Consider the following 16554-nt stretch of genomic DNA (forward strand, 5'->3'; position numbering starts at 1 on the left):
CAGTCAGAAATTCAGAACAAGCAATCTAACGAAGGATAATATCAGAAAATTGTCAAATGTTAATTGAATTATTAAGACATTCCTGTAATGGTTCTAATTACGCCTGAATTCGCTCCTGCGACAAAGATTTTAATAGATCGTCTTATAATCAATTGAAACTGAGAATTCCTAATTAAAATGTAAAAAATTGAACGATTATACGAATCTATTTTTAATCGCGACTCCAATGTATACCGATCGATTGGAAAGTTAGAAGAAAAAAGATAAAAATCTACATTTATTTTACATCAAGATTCGCTAGCATATTCAAAAAATTAAAAATTCTGTATGTCGATTATATTTACGTTATACATTTACCCTCGTCGTACATTTTATTCTCGAACGCCATCGAATGCTGACGAATTCATCGAGTGTTCAGCAGTTTCGGCAAAACCGATTATGAAGGAAACGTGACTTTATGCGCGAAGCCAGCAAATAAAGTTTGTACCAAAGGTGAGAGCGTGTTGCGATAAATAAAGAGATGCTATAATAGGGGTTGGTAGTATAAGGTAAGTATATATATTATACTAAATGCAAAAAGTTACAATACATTTGATGTTCGTTTTTTTTTCACTTTTTTTTCTCCTTTAACATTATCCTCTTCTTCCTCTTTTATCGCAGTAACGACATGTTCAATTGGTTGTACACACAAACTGGCCTGGCAGACCGAAATAATAATGTATACTACAAAAATTCATAACTTATCAACCGCCGTTCTTTCGTTATTACATAGTTATTTGTAGTTTCCTTCGTGTCCTCTCTCTCTCTCTCTCCCCCCTCTTTCTCTCTCTCTCTCTCTCTCTGCCCCTCGTTCGTTATTATTATTTATCTTCATTATCATTAATATTAATAGTTACTTAAAAACGAAAACATTCACACTAAAAATTTGCAGAGCTCTCTTTCAAGTTATGTAAAGCGATGATCTCGCGTAACTGCGGCTTTGAACACGTTGTACTTGAACACACGGATATGCACATGGATAAGGACGTGGTGAAGTCAAACGGCGCGTGAGCATATGGTGTATAGAATACTTTATATTAAGTGGCACGCGAAAATCGGAAGTCATAAACTGCGATTTAAAATATTGAACGACTACGTCGCTCAGCTTAAAATACTTTTTTCTCTCTCTACGTCTGCACGAGATGCGCTGACTGATAAAGAAGTATCGAATGCATAATCGGCCTTAAGTTGGGGTAAAAATGATGGGAACGGGTCTACCGTTTAATGTACAAGAGGCTCTAGAACGACAATTCTCTCTTAGCCATACAAATATCCGTTTAAATATGCTCTACATATGTATACAAAGTTGAAGCAGCTGGCGCTTCAATATCTCTTTTTCTAATGTTACATTTATTTCGTACATACCGTGAAAGGGGAAACATTTTACCACTGGAGTATTAATTTAAATCTCGTTTAAAAAACGACGAATATATTTTTTAATATATTCAAACAAAGTGCAAGTCACTTTTGTAAAAATTTTGCCTTAACTGAGCATGAGCTGTACCTAATATCACTATGCTATAAATTCAAAAGTTTAGTTCTTTCTTTAACACTTTGACCGTCGTATTACAGATTACGTGCATGATACTTTTATTTCCTTGGGAATTATGGCACTTGTACATGATGTATTTTATTTTTAATTCGTATTTGTCATTCGTGACTGAAACGAGAGATAAGTCTTAAATTGTATTTAGATGCCATAGTGTCCAAGAAATTGCGGCTGAGATTTCAGTCGAAGTGTTAAATAAGTTTGTACAACGAACAGCGCGATCGCAACGTGTTCCATATGATAAGTGTTTTACATGATTTTAAGAGGATGTCGTGTAAACGATATAGAAAATGTCTATTGAAAATTTTTTGAAAGTAAGATATTCTTGAAGGCGATTAATAGCTCAAGAAACTTTTAGGTTGCAATAGAATTTGACTAATTAAATGAAAATGGCATGAAAGCGACTATCTCTCGATCCTCTCTTTCATAATCGCACACATAAGACACACGCAATATTCTATTTTCTGTCGCAAGGAAGAGAGAAGTGATAAAGTTAAGTGCTCCATCCTGTATATTTCTGATTCATATTTAATGATGAATTTTTTCTTTTTTTTTCTTTTTTTTTAACAATATTAAAGTGAGCCAATTACGTGATAACTACCGACAAAAATCCGGAAATACGTTTTCGCGCGTTACTAAACTAACTTATAAAGGAAAAGGACTCGAAATGGATCGAACCTTCATTACTTCCTACGTAGCGTTTCTTTTGTTAATACCTATAACGGAAATATACATATAGGCTTAAAATTGAGACGTTACATATCTCCAACGAGTACGCACGTTTGAGATGGTTTTGTCGGATGTTCGTTCGTTTACTTTTCTTTTTTACTATTTATTACCAAAAAAAAGCAAATCGCAGCCACGCGAAACCTATCCCTTTAATCCGCGTCTGCGTCAGAGCGGCCGCGTTATCATCACCGCCACTGTCATTACCATTATCAGTCATCGTCATCGTCGTTGTCGTCACCGTCGTCCCGAATTGTGAGACACCATCACGTATAATACTACATGAATATTAATTACTAGACTGCATGCTTAAAAAGATGTTAAACAAGGCGGCGCCCCGAAGAAGGGGCGCGGTCGCCGTGTCCCAGACGCGGTGCGTCGCGACGAGTTTTCTTTTTTTTTGTTTTATTTTTTCTTTTCGATTACAAACTACTGCGGATGTGGAGTCGCGCTCGTGCGTGATCTACGTTAACAATCTCCACGATGATCTTGATCACAACGACGAGAAATATAAACTAACACAAACTTTCTTTTTCTCTCATGCTCTCTCGTTCTCACACTCTCTCTCTCTTTCTCTCTCACTACTTATTACCAAGTTCAAATTTTTAATATCCTTCTTTTTTTTAAGACAAAAAAGGAAATTAGAAATTTACTTGACGTTACTTTCTGCGACAGTATCGCGCGGATTTCAGTACGATCACTTCTAAAATTCCGATAGTTTCATAAAGGAATGAGGCTGATAGGCCGGGAGAAATGCACCGCTCAATCTCTAATAATCGCAGGACTTATCTTGCTTCTTGTTGTTGTTGTTGTTGTTGTTGCTGACTAGAACTCTCGTTTCGCTTCATACTCTAACTGCGGCATGAATATACTACGCGAATAAGATAATATTGTCCACAGAAATAAGATGCGTTGTATTTCGAAAAAGATGTTACTCTTACAGTGGTTTACACATCGTGCGGAAATGTTCTGCATTGTCGCTACGTTGGACGCATTTCCGCACTTTGTGCCGATTGCAGTTTACATTTGATGCCGAGAATGGTTTGCGCCAGATATTCGAGCGTTATATCAGAGTCGCTGAATTACTGGATGTATAATGCGAGTTCTGCGATTACCAGAAGTTATTGACTCTCGTGAAACCGCTGCCACGCGAGTGATAATTTAACGATTGAACGACACAACGTCAGACCATGCGCGTGCGCGATCCTTACTTATAACTTCACCTAAACAAAAGTACAATAATAATAAGTATGTGAGGGGGAAAGGGAGAGGTAGATGCTAGAATAGAAAGTCTATAAGAGAGAACTGAGCAGCGTAGAAAGATGTTAGGAGAATGTAATTGTTCCTAGAAAAAAAAAGATAGGGAAGGAAAGTGAGACCAGGAATAAGGTAGGCACGAACAAAAAGTTCCGAACTGCAACGAGACGAGGCCAGGATTGTATGCTTATATGCGGATGGAGCGAGGAAAAACGGCGAGACCAGTTGCTGCAGTCTAGAAGCATTGTCTATCTACGATCGATACCAGTCCATTAGTGATCGGCAATATAAATAAAGGAGAAGATCGTAGAAGAAAAGAAACTGTCGCCTTTCCTTATGTTTTTTTCTTCTTCCGCGTGCAACCGGGACAGTCTTGGGATCCTGTAATCGTTTCGTCGGGATTCGTTCCGTGCGATTGCTAGCAACGCCGATTCTTCCTAGGGCAACGGGACGTTTCATCAGCGTATGATGAGTCGACTCGAAAGCGTACGAGATGCGTAAATCTCGCATGTCACAGCGACACTCCTTTCGCTTGGCGGCCCCTCGCTTGATTACGTGTGTATGTGTGCATGTGTGTGTGTGTATCTGTGTGCATCGGAATTCGCTCCGCTGCCTTTTCGTCCTGCGATTTGGCGAGCCGGAGTAAACGCGCGGAGTGACGAATGATGCGCACTACTCTGAAACCGCTTCACAAAGAGTTTCGACACAATTTCCCGATTTCAGATCACGTTCCGTCGCTTCTTTCGCCGTTTGCACTAAAATTTGCCACACTCCGACAACGTTCTCCTGTAAGCTCTTCTTGGACTTATCGCACAGCTGCACATGTACGTGTATGTGTCTATGACGTTTGTGGATACTTCGCTTCGCAATGTCTTACGGGATTGCCCGATTGTCGATGTACGAAGGACGAATTCGAACCAATGATCATCATCTGTCTGACCGATCATTTTTAGATATACACACCACCGAGCTCAAACTCTCGCGCGAGAAGTGATCCTCGTTCGAGATTTTGATTGGTACGTCATCCATGTTCGAGCTCATGTTTCGTACGAGTTTCTTTTTTTGAGCTACGTCAGCTAATATCGATTGTTGCTTGACGAACGTTGTTGCAAGCGACGTTTAAGCATATAAGATTGGCGTTGGTGATGAGGTCGTGCGACATACGAAATAGTCTTGAATTCCGCTTCTCGAAATGAAGATGACAGATGCATGACGGTACCGATGATTTTATCCAATATAGACGAAATCAGAAGGGGCTCTTGTGACTGTTGCGTAATGTAGCCGATATTAGCGACGGTTTGGGTAGCCGGGATTGCTCGGATTGCCCGGTTGTCGCATGCCACCCCTACCACCGTCACCGCCCCGTGAAAAACCTCCACGGCCACCTCGTGCACCATGTTGCCCACCTCTCATTACACCTCCAGGTCCACCTGATATTGAATCAATAATGAATTGGTCAATAAATATAAACAACTTGGCTCTCAATAAATTGGAGAATAATTCGAGAATTACCCGGTCCACGCTGTTGCTGCTGTTGCTGTTGTCCACCCATGGAGCGCATACCGCCATCGCCAGAGTTCAATCTACCACCACTACCGTCCAACATGGGCCTAGGTCGCACCTTCTTTTCCTCTACATTTAATTTTTGTCCACTCTCGTCAGGATAATAGATAGGCTGAAGCAACGATGTAATGAAAGCAACAAGTCCTATCGTTATAAAACGAGAAGATATATATATCTAAGAGACGAGCTTACCAGAGAGTTTAACACCTTAGTCACAACCTGTTGATCCTCAAACGTGATAAATCCATAATTAGGTACTCGAGCAGTATTGCTTCCGCCTTGCGGTCCTTTGCATCTGTCGTTCGATTTACTGTGTACGCGTAATTCAGCCACTCTACCATAGCGCTCGAATACCTGGCGCAAATCATTCTCAGATGCGTTGTGTGGGAGGTTGCCAAGGAAAAGTTGATGAGCATCACTGTATTGTCCTGGTCTTGTGCCACGACGTTCTCCATCTAAGATATATTATCATTCATACAATATGTAAAATAAAATCCTAGAAAAAATGTTAAAAAAAAATGAAAAATTAGAAAGAATTAACATAAAAATAATTATGATTGACAGGATTATGCGTGTTGAAAAAATTTACTTCTATATTTTGAAAATGGAAGTTTATATTAATTGCCTTTTAAATTCATTAAGTGCGTTCAGTAGCCTTAATTATTCACTAAGAGAAGTAGCAATTTAATGTAATTGATTAGGAAGAACATACACAAATCTAAAGGTGAGAATTCGTCACATTCGATTGCTATTTAACCGTTTAGTAAACAGTTCTGCTACTAAATAGACCTACTATGCCTTATTTTTATTATCTTGTCTCATTCGTATTAGTTCCTATAGTTTTATACCTCTTTGAATTAATCCCCCTCTTGGAATGCGCTGCTGCTGAGGATGCTGTTGTTGCTGCGGTGGTGGATTTCCGCCCACGCGGTGCGCCTGTTGTTGAACTACGGATACATTATTGGATACAGACATAGACGTCGGTCCGTTATTTGCGGGATGCAATGGTGATCTGTCGTCCAAACGTAGATTCGTCATAGGTGGCTGCAAAAAAAATGTACTCATCCTTTTCTTCATTGCAAATGAAAACGCTATAAGAAATAAAATTTACCGGAGACATGGATAACTTGGGAGCTTGTGGGCTAGTAGCACTTGTAGTGGAACCTGGGAAAGAGGCCTTTACCAAGTTAGCATATGTCTTAGGTCCACTGCTGTTGACAGCAGCGCTCGACACCTGATGTTCAGGTTCGGTCTCTTGTGCGGATACAGTAAATGTTTCTGTCTCAGGTTGTTCGTTTCTCTCCTCTGTCTGAGCTTGAGGCTCGTTCTCGGTCTGCTGTTGTGGCTGCTCTCCGTTACTTAGCTCTGCTTCCTGCACGAACTGAGACTGAGCAGTTGGCTCTGCTATGTATGGATGTTGCTGCGCCGGAGGCGGTGGTGGCGGTTGTTGCTGCTGCTGTTGTGGTGCTTGCTGATTAATCACCTCCTCATGCACCGTTCCGTTCAACACTTGCTGAATTACCGGATGAACCTGACAAAAAAAAGTTATTGTTACAAATAAGATTATATTGTAATCTATGTACATTTAAAACGTTTAACGCTCTTAAATAATTCTCAATTTTTAAACAGCAATTATAATCATGTTTGTTATACTAACATGTGGTTGGGGTGGCGCAGCGTAATACATCGGTTGCTGTTGTTGCAGCGGAGGTTGCTGGGTCGGAATGAGAGGCGGTTGAGCTTGCTGCTCAGCAGCTTGAGTAGGAGCCGACAGTTGCTGAGCTTGAGGCTGATGTTCATCTTCTTCAGGCTCAGATCGACCGATTTCTTCCACTTCTCTCTCGCCACTTTCACCACTATCTCCGGCACTTACGTCAGCTTCGTCCTCATCCGGGAATATCAAGTCTTGATAACGGAAGATATCATTGTGCACATAGTAAGTTTTAGGTGCTTGCACGGCCAATACGAAAGTCTGGGTGAATCGACGCATTGGTTGCCCTGCGTTAGACAGTTCTCCCGATACCTACCATAATAATAAGAGCTAAGTATGTAATTACATAGTAAAATAATCATATGCTTATTTAAAAAATACTTATAAAATAACAGATTATTTCACAAAAGTGTATTTTTTAAGTAATAAAAAATATTTATAAATATTAAGTCATTTTTTTACAAAATACTTTTTATTTTCTGGTATCAGATAATGTCATGATACTTCAAAATGTTAGTCAGTAGTTTTCGTTATTATCAATGACATGATCCCAGACTGTTGGTAATTCACTAACAGTTAAGAGTTCCATTTTCATTCAAAACTGCAAGATGCTTATACTATTTTATTTTGTAAAATGACCTAATATTATTTGAAAAGTGGACTGTACTACATTAAGCTAAAAAATAAAAAATAAAAAAATTAATAATGCTTCAAGGATGTTTTAGTTATAATACACTAGTTAAAGGTTAACAAAATTTAAAAACTGCAAGCTTCATAGATTTATTTTCTTTACAACAAAAAATTTTGATAGTGAATATCTGATTCTAAAAGTAAATAAAAAGAATAAAATAATTAACAATTTGGTTTATGTAATGTAATTATATTTTGCTGAAATTTTAGATCAATATCTTTTAAACAAGTAAGTGGATCTAAATAAACTTTTACACAAATATTTATTGGAATTTTATTAGTATATATAAAAAATTTAATTCAATTCATAATGTTACTTTATTAAATTTGCAAAAGAGTATACAAAACGTGATATTGCATAAAAGTCAAGAGCAGACAAAAAATTAAATAATTCCTAAATCAATTAGAGAACTGTACTCAAAGTTTACACAGGTAACATAATTATCTATTTTTATATTTTGTTAATGCTTTAAGATGTGACAAATATACCCTTAAAGTAGTACAGCCAATACTCCAATAAATATTAAAAATTTTACGATTATATTGTGTTAAAAAATAAAAAAACAATTATATCATTTCTAGTCTATCTTACATGTATAAATATTATTTGATATTACCTGAACAACAACTCCATTTTCAAGAGTAAGCTGAGAATCCACCTGACTTATTTTGGCATGGCAATCGCGAAAGTTCAGTTGTTGAATCTTCTGGTGTATTTGTTTTTGTCCGATTGCCGGGGTACATTCTCGATTAGAATCCAATCCGCCGTGCACGAAGGAAGAATGCTGATTGTAAAACCTAACAATAAAATTTGTAACAATTATCATGGTGTTTAACATATTCCTTAGCAAGAAATAAAGTGTGGCTCTATGAGTTGACTCGCAATCATGTGATCCCTGGTTTGATTCGACTCTTATATAAACGTATTTTTTTTAACTCTTATATAAATGTGTCAAGATTTATAAGAGATTGAAATACAAACTCGCAAACATGCACAACTAGTGTATTTACATAATCGAAAAACTCCAATATTAAGCCCCAATATTAACCCCACTAAAGAAAAACATTACAGGAGACTTATGTGCAACAGACAGCAGTGACCATTTATTATTATTGTTCTTTGAATAAAATTTGAGTTTGTGCGAGCTGACAGGAAATCAATGACGTAGATTAATGGTGTAGGAAGAAAATAATTCAGAAAAATGTAACTCACCTGTGAAGATGAGCCGGTGCCTGATTCAGCAATGTGTAATATTGCCGAACAAACTCCCGACCTACACTTTGGGGCGAAGGAGATGCCTCCATGACCATTTTTTTATTTTCTAACTTCTAGAATATTTTTTCGCTGGAAACAGCAAACTAAACGTTCAAATGTAAAATCTTAAAATTATTAAGGCAGATATCTGAAACAAAGAGAAATACATTTGTTAGTGAAAGCATCAAATGATGCAATCAATAAAATAAACAGGTGAATTAAAAAGAAAATTATTTAGTTAAAAATAAAAGGGTAGATTAAAAAGAAAATTATTTAATTTTCCTTTAAAATAATTTTTTTATTAATTAGATTTCTGAGGGTAACGATACAATTTATAATGTTTAATTATATTATAAAATAGTGTATTAATACAATGCTCGATAGAATAATTCAGAATGTGTGTATTAATGTATAGCAATAAGTAATTTTATTATAGCCATAATTACTTCATACTGTAATTAATTTATAAACCTGAATAAATTATAACATTTAAATAAAATCTGTATCAGAACACTGTGAGCTTATTACAACAGGTAAACAAAAATATTTTTTATTATGCATATATAAATTTTAATAAATAAAAAATTCATAAAACTTTGTCAATCATATGAGCAGATAAATTTGCGACATAAAAATGGATATTGTTAATACGCAAGAAAACAAGCGCCAGCTTGAGACATTTTGATCGCAGACATTTTGAGAACATTTAAACACACGCACACGCACGCATTCGTTACATAAATATATATTCAACGTACTATACATACTTAATAATTCATCGATATTTTATCATTTCATTTTGAATCGGATTTTATAAATTACCGGCTGATTTATTCGGCGCCTGTACTACCGTGTCGCGAGTGATTTTCGAAAAACGTGTATAACGCGCTATTTCCACGCGAGAACGCGTAGAACTTTCGAGTTCCTCCAAATTCATGGACCACGCGGTCATTTCGAGCCCGCGTCCGAAAAGGCCCTTGGGAACGGAGCCCTTGAGCTCCGCAGCGTCGCCGAAGCGGCCTCACGCGGGGGACTTTAATCCAGAGCTCTCGAAATCATTCGTCTAGTTACGCAGCGCGCAAATAATCGGAGCGATACAGCATGCGGCGAACACAAAGGGATTGGCGACGCGCGTAGCTCGGCGAAGCAAGCGCATGGCAAAATTTTCGCATGCCACCACCTCTCTTCCTCTCTTCCCTCCTCTCCTCCCCTCCCCAACCTCTCCTGAGGCTCTCTTTCTTTGTCTCTCCTCCACGATTCCCGAGCGCACTAGAGGACTCCCGTAAGCACGTGTCTCTCAATCCTGAACGAAGAGAATCCCCGTTTCTTGGCGCAATCCCCATCCCGCGGAAAAGGATGAAATAAAAAAATAAAAAGGGACGAGGAGAGAGGCTGGTGAGGGAGGCGCGAGGGAGAGCACGCCGACGGGAGCGCGGATGCAATGGGAGAGGGAGATAGAAAGAGAGAGAGAGAGAGAGAGAAAGAGAGCGCGCGCGGTCGCGCCCGGTCGCTCGCGCAAGCATGGCGATGTTTCCCGATGCCTCGCGGACGAGACGCGGCGTCGAGGACGCCCGTCGGATGGGCGAATCGCGGCGATGAGGCCACGATCCCCGACGAACGGACGGTACGTGTCTCGGCGCGAGTCGCGTTCGCGGAGGCGTGTGTGTGTCTGTCTTGGCGTGCTCTCCCCTCGTGTGTGCTCGACGAGGGGGCGATCGAGCAGCGAGTCGATACCTCGACGAACGGGCGGGATGCCCGCGCCGCGGCGACGACGGTGACGACGGTGACGATAGCAGCAATAAGAGCGTAGGGGTGCCTTACCTGGATTTCAGGCGCTCTCGCGTGCGGCACGGGGGGACGCAGCTCTCGGAAGGGGCACCTCGGCACGACCGGCAGCGGCTCTGCTTAACGCGCGGGAAGCCGACGGTGTCGCGAACGGTTTGCGAGGATTGCTGGTGCCTCGAGCGATCGAGCGAACGCCGCAGACACAGAGCCCGTAGTTCGTGGTATTAATTATAAAAACAGTTTGCGGTTTCGTACGTATTCGTCGGTGTACACGGCTTACTTGTACAGTGTGTAGTGGTATCGGCGGCACTGTGTCAGCAGCAAATGCGCGCAGAGCAGCGCTAGAGGAACTGGCGACACACGGAGGTGTCATTTAAACACAGATGGGCGCATCGGTCCGACAGAACCGGAAGCACACGAGCGCCAGTGTTAAAAATGGGAAACGCGGAACGTCGACGCTAATTGGCCCGGATTGGTGCGCCCTGCACGCGGCTATTGGTTTCTCACCGCCGCCATTACCGTCCGCGACTACGCACAGCCAATCGCGTGACTGCCTCAGTGGAATGACGATGAAAACACGAAATTATTCAGTTGCGAATTCAGCAACCGTTTGTCACGATGATAAAATAAAAGTCGCTCTGGATCTCGAACGAAAAGAGAATTGACCAATCTCATTAATTAATTGGTCAAAGTTATTCAATTACGATCGACTAATTCTTTCTTTGTTCAAAATCTTGGAATTTCTAACATCATTGACACAACACTTGCTGCATGCTTTAACTCTTCTAATTAGTTATAAAAAAAGTTGAAAAATATGAAAGGAATAATTCACATTATAGTAACTGACAAAATTCCTTGTAAAAACTTTTGGAATCACTTATAGTTTTAGAGTAATTTTCATCATTGCGTTACAATTTTCTGATCTGTAAATACTCTATTGTTAACACTTTAAAAGACAAATGGTAACTTGAAATTTGAATTTAAAGAAAATACTTTATACCTGTTGTTTACTTTAACTTAGATAAGTTAAAAAAAAATACATTTCTTTTATTTAAAATAGAAGTGAAGTAGTAATACAGTTTAAGATACAGTCATCAATTTTTCATTTAGATAATTATCTTTTTCTTTATAGATAATTTATATAAAACAGTAATCATTGTTAATTTATAATAAGAATCACAAAATAACGTCAACGTTAGGTCAATAATCTCTGTTTTTCAGTAAAAACTAAAATAGATAAGAAATAAAAGCTATGAAAATTATCACATGCATGTAAAAAGACATGTTCCACATGACATTTAATTTATAGACATACGTTGTGCATTATAAATATAACAGTTGTCAGAAAAAAAAGTTATTAACATATTTCACAATTACTTTTCAAAATGACTGTTCTGCGCCAGACTATACAATAATTCTGTATTTCTTTAGAAATTAAATTTTACGCCATAGTTATTTTCAATTTTTGCTGATAAATGTCGGCATCAATCAAAATTGGAACTCGTAATTATTATTTTGCGATTTTAATTAGGGAATTAATTTGTAAAATTCTTTGTTCTGATTGATTCCCTGACAAATGTTTTAAAGCATTTGTAGCGTTTAATTAACCGCTGCCAGAACATCAGCATAACATAAAATGGATGGACCAATGAGCATTTAGTATAAAGTCGCCATATTGATTTACATAGGATTCTCATTGGTCTAGCAGCCTTATTGCGCTTTCAACTGCAGTGGGTTTTAACCTAGGTTCATCGCCATTTGCCGGAATCGTCCAATTAAAACGGACGATCGTCCATTCTAATTGGATTATTCCGGCAAATGGCGACGAACCTGGATTAAAATCCACTGCAGTCGAAAACGCTATTAGTTGCGTGTTTAGCAGAAAAAGTAGCTTTGCAATTGTAAAATTCTTTGATATGATTAATTTTTGGGTAGGTACCGCCATGATATAAAGATACCATGGGTATCTTTATACCGTAACCTTCGTCATCCTACCCCTCGTGCTTCAACCTTGCCAGTATTGTGCCCTTTCCTGATATTTTTTATCTTTTTGGGCTCTCTGGCGAACATAATTGTCTGCCTGTCTGCTAGGAGCGCTGACGCATGTTTTCTGCGTCCTCAATTCGCGGCGTGCGAGTTTCTCCCCCGATTGCTCCCTTCCCCTGCGGCCCTTGGTTGCGTCGTGTGAAGTTTGGTCTGTCTGGGACAAGCCAGCGAGCGGCGTGAACCCGAGGCGGAGTCGCCGATTCGGGACGCTGATTCGGAGATCATGTAGCTCGCAGCGAGCCCGGGCAGACGCTTTCGTGATTATCTCAGCGTAGGAACCGGCTCGCATTAGCAACGTTCTCGCAAACGAGCCCGTTCGCGTTCCATGACTTCCCTACTCGTTCACACGTGAGTAAAACGCACTTATAGAGTACTTTGGGGTACTCGGAGTACTTCGTCTCGCGACGACGCGACGCGACTCGCGTTCGCGCGGGACGCGATTGACCGTCTCACCGCGAGATTCACGTAAAAAAAAAACCTCGACGAGCGCACGTAGAATCGGACGGACGGGACAGCTTGTGCATGTGAAATGCCCGCGTTTGTTTGTTCAACGATAACGTAGGATATGGTAACGTGATTTTAGGTTAACAGAAGATGACAGTATTAGAAACGGAGGAAGACGCAGATAAACGCTCGGTTCCTCCCAGAAAGAAGTTCTGCCTGTCCCTGTCTGGTCGCGGACGTGCAATTCCCATCGTCGTCCCGCAGCCCCCTCTTACATCCACACGAGGGGGCCTTCTGGATAGAACAGATTTTTCATTTAGTATGTACAGATTTCCTTCGTTTATCTGTAACAAATGCCTTATTATGCCACATTGGCGACTGATGTGTAATTTTGATTAAGCATATTTTTTATTGTGTAATAATTCTGTAAAGGTACAAGCAAAATGTTGAATGGCTATCGAAATCAGCTGAGCAATCACCAGGATGGAAGTTACGACATGCCTGGTACCAATACGGAAGGATTGAAGATAGCTACTTTATGCAATCTAGGAAATACTTGCTTCCTCAATAGTGTATTATATACTTTAAGATTTGCGCCTTCCTTTCTACATAATTTACATCATCTAGCCACTGATTTGTCTAATCTAAATGAGAAGCAACTTCAGACAAAAGTAAGTACTAGGTAAACAGAGAAGAATAAAGAAAAAGAAATAGTTTTTTAAATGTATATATGTTATGTATCCAAGTTTCAAATTTATTGATTTTACTTTATTTGCAGGCCAAATCTTCCTCATTAGGTAGAACCGGTGTATCACTAACATCGAGTAGTAGTCGTAGCTGGAGCAGTAAAGATCTATTGGCATTAGCAGGTTCTACAACGGAAGCCAGTAAACCACGTATTCAAATAGCCACAGAGAGATTGCATGAGCTTTTTATGGCACTGCGAGCATCGGAAGTGAGAGAGAACAGCGAACCTTATCAACCTGATGCCTTTTTACAAGCTCTTAGGTATGTATACTGTTGTCAAAGTGTTGTAGAGGTGTTTCTTGCTTATATTGTTCTTACATTGATTTTGTTATAGAGAAGTAAATCCAATATTTGAGGGAAATCAACAGCAGGATGCTCATGAACTTCTGGTCTGCTTGCTCGACAACATAAGAGAGACTTTCCAGTTGTTGGTCAGACACAGAGAGAGCCAATTTGGTCAGAGTAATGGCAGCTTCCCCGAACTTCCCGCAAATCACTCGTCGACAGACGCGCAATCAGAGAGTGGCTACAGTTCTGGGAAAAGTAGCATTCGTAAGTCCAGGAAGAAGAAGAAGATTACAAGCAGGAAGAGTTCGGCGTCTCTCGCGCAGTCAAATGCGAACGGCATCGTGGGATCATCGAGATTATATGAAAACGGTCATGCAGAGTTTGCTGAGATTAACGGCGAAATAGGGATGCACAAGCCTGAGAGCAAAAAGTGTTTTATCTCGGAGGACTTTGAGGGTGTCAGCCTATTGCGCACGACATGTCTCGAGTGCGAACATGTAACGGAACGAAAGGAGACGTTCTGCGATATATGCGTACCCATTGATATCGATCGTTCGAATGAGGAAGGTACGCATTTAGTCAATTAATGTTTGCTCGCGAAATAAAAACAGAAATTTGTGAATTATTATCACATCATTTAAGCTCATGCTTTAAGCTTATGTTTCTAAATTTTGTGTATTAGTAGCTTAAGCGTTTTTTTACATTCTACAAATAATTTGATATTCATAGTAATGAGACTTTTCTTTACAGATGATGATAGCTTTACAGATGAATTGGTGGATAGCAGTGAAGTATACAAACGCGCAGTAGTGACTAGTGAATTGCTTTGGGGTAGGGATAAATACTGGTGTGCACGGTGCCTACGATATAATGAGGCTCGCAGAGCTGTATGTTTTCCTTCTTTACCCAGGCTCCTTATCTTGCAGTTGAAGAGATTTTCCACTGCTGCTGGGTAAGCCTCATGTAATTTGTCAGCGTAATTAGAAGCAATAAATATTATACAACCGATGATATCAGAAAAGCATAATTCAAAGTTTATAAAAGATATCGAAAAATATTTTATACTTTGAATTTATAAGTAATTATTTGTATTAAAATTACAGTTGTTTTACTAATTTATTTTTTTAAGGAATTCGTCACATATTTAACTGTGATTTCGAATTCTTATTCATATTATATCGATAAAGAACTTTTTACAATCTCTTGAATCGCGATTATCTTCAAATTTACATTTTCAGTTCGATGGAGAAAATTAATAATCATATGCCAACGCCGCTTACCTTGCAATGTTTCTGTGAAGAGTGCACTAATGATGAGACCCATGGGACAGCAGCTGGTGGTAGCACGGAGACGCGACACGTGTACAAATTATATTCTGTTATAATGCATCAAGGTGCAACGATGACCGCTGGGCATTACGTCGCTTACACGCGTTTACCCGACGAACCTGCGTACGCGGAGTATTCCCAATGCGATCGCGACAATAAGCGGCAAAACTCGAGTCAGACGGGCGCCACGAGCGCGAGCTCGTCGTCGTCGTCTTCCTCCTCCTCTGAAAAACCGACGGGTATACTCAGGTACTTCAGGAAGCCCAGCGCGAACGAAAACAAGGAACAGCCGGTGAATAGAGTTGGCTGTCGTAGCATGGATTGTTGCGGTATCAGGAGAAATAAACAGGGCGCCACTTGGCTGGAGTGCGACGATGAGGCGGTACACGTGATCCCGTTGCGAGAACTCGAAGACAAATTGGCGCCTAATGCGCGAAATTCCGCTACCCCTTATCTCTTGTTCTACGTAAGGTCGACGACATAAGCCGCTATTTTTCGTCTCCTTCCCTCCCCCCCTCCCCCCATCTACCCGCTTTCTTCCGCGTCGGAAGTTTAATATCAAAATGTCTTCTTTGGAATTCCAAGTGAGACAGCAGCGAGCACACAATGACAAAAACGGGCCTCGTTCTTCCCTTTGCCCTTTTATTTTTCCTCCTCTTCTCTCTTTTTTCATATTTCCCAACGATCGCGCTGTGATGTATCGCACATTCCAGATATACTCGAGTTTTTCCTTCATGTATACGTACTGCATCAGGCTTTAGAGACATGAGCGTCTATTATTATTTATTTTCGTAGAGAATAAAATTGTATATCGCCAATCATATTATATCTGTTAAAGCCTCGTCGATCGGACGGTATACGACGAATCGACCTCTGTACATGTAACAAAAAAGAAAAAAAAAACACCGTTGAGCTCGATATAACGAAATACAGAACGAGCGTCGCGACTCTGCGCGTTAGCCTTAGCCTTAGTTGGGACGTGGAACGTTTTATTATTGAGTTATCTGTAAAATAATAAAAAAAAAATTATGTATTCTTGACACACACCTGTCTACTATCATGTGCTTTGTGCCGTATCACGAGATGGAGGCACCTGACCCGATCCCCAGGAAGTCCACACGCGACT

General features: G+C 39.9%; 2 protein-coding genes across 2 annotated transcripts; one reads left to right on the plus strand and one right to left on the minus strand.

Moving 5' to 3' along the window:
- Nucleotides 1-529: 529 nt before the first annotated feature.
- On the minus strand, nt 530-11326 carry LOC105197506 (ras GTPase-activating protein-binding protein 2). Its single transcript, XM_011163915.3, has 9 exons — nt 10612-11326; nt 8749-8938; nt 8153-8333; nt 6792-7157; nt 6246-6665; nt 5983-6178; nt 5327-5589; nt 5084-5246; nt 530-5001 (listed from the first exon to the last, which is right to left on the minus strand). Exons 2-9 carry the CDS (start codon nt 8844-8846, stop codon nt 4859-4861), a joined length of 1830 nt encoding a protein of 609 aa, XP_011162217.1. The 5' UTR covers nt 8847-8938; nt 10612-11326; the 3' UTR covers nt 530-4858.
- Nucleotides 11327-12576: 1250 nt separating this feature from the next.
- LOC105197507 (ubiquitin carboxyl-terminal hydrolase 1) lies at nt 12577-16472 on the plus strand. The gene is made up of 7 exons (XM_011163916.3): nt 12577-12969; nt 13205-13384; nt 13498-13736; nt 13844-14073; nt 14147-14667; nt 14851-15052; nt 15339-16472. The coding sequence occupies exons 2-7, from the start codon at nt 13216-13218 to the stop codon at nt 15910-15912; spliced, it is 1935 nt and encodes a 644-aa protein (XP_011162218.1). The 5' UTR covers nt 12577-12969; nt 13205-13215; the 3' UTR covers nt 15913-16472.
- Nucleotides 16473-16554: the final 82 nt, after the last annotated feature.

The sequence above is a fragment of the Solenopsis invicta genome, chromosome 2 (genome assembly GCF_016802725.1).
Source record: "Solenopsis invicta isolate M01_SB chromosome 2, UNIL_Sinv_3.0, whole genome shotgun sequence".
Lineage (NCBI taxonomy): Eukaryota > Metazoa > Arthropoda > Insecta > Hymenoptera > Formicidae > Solenopsis > Solenopsis invicta.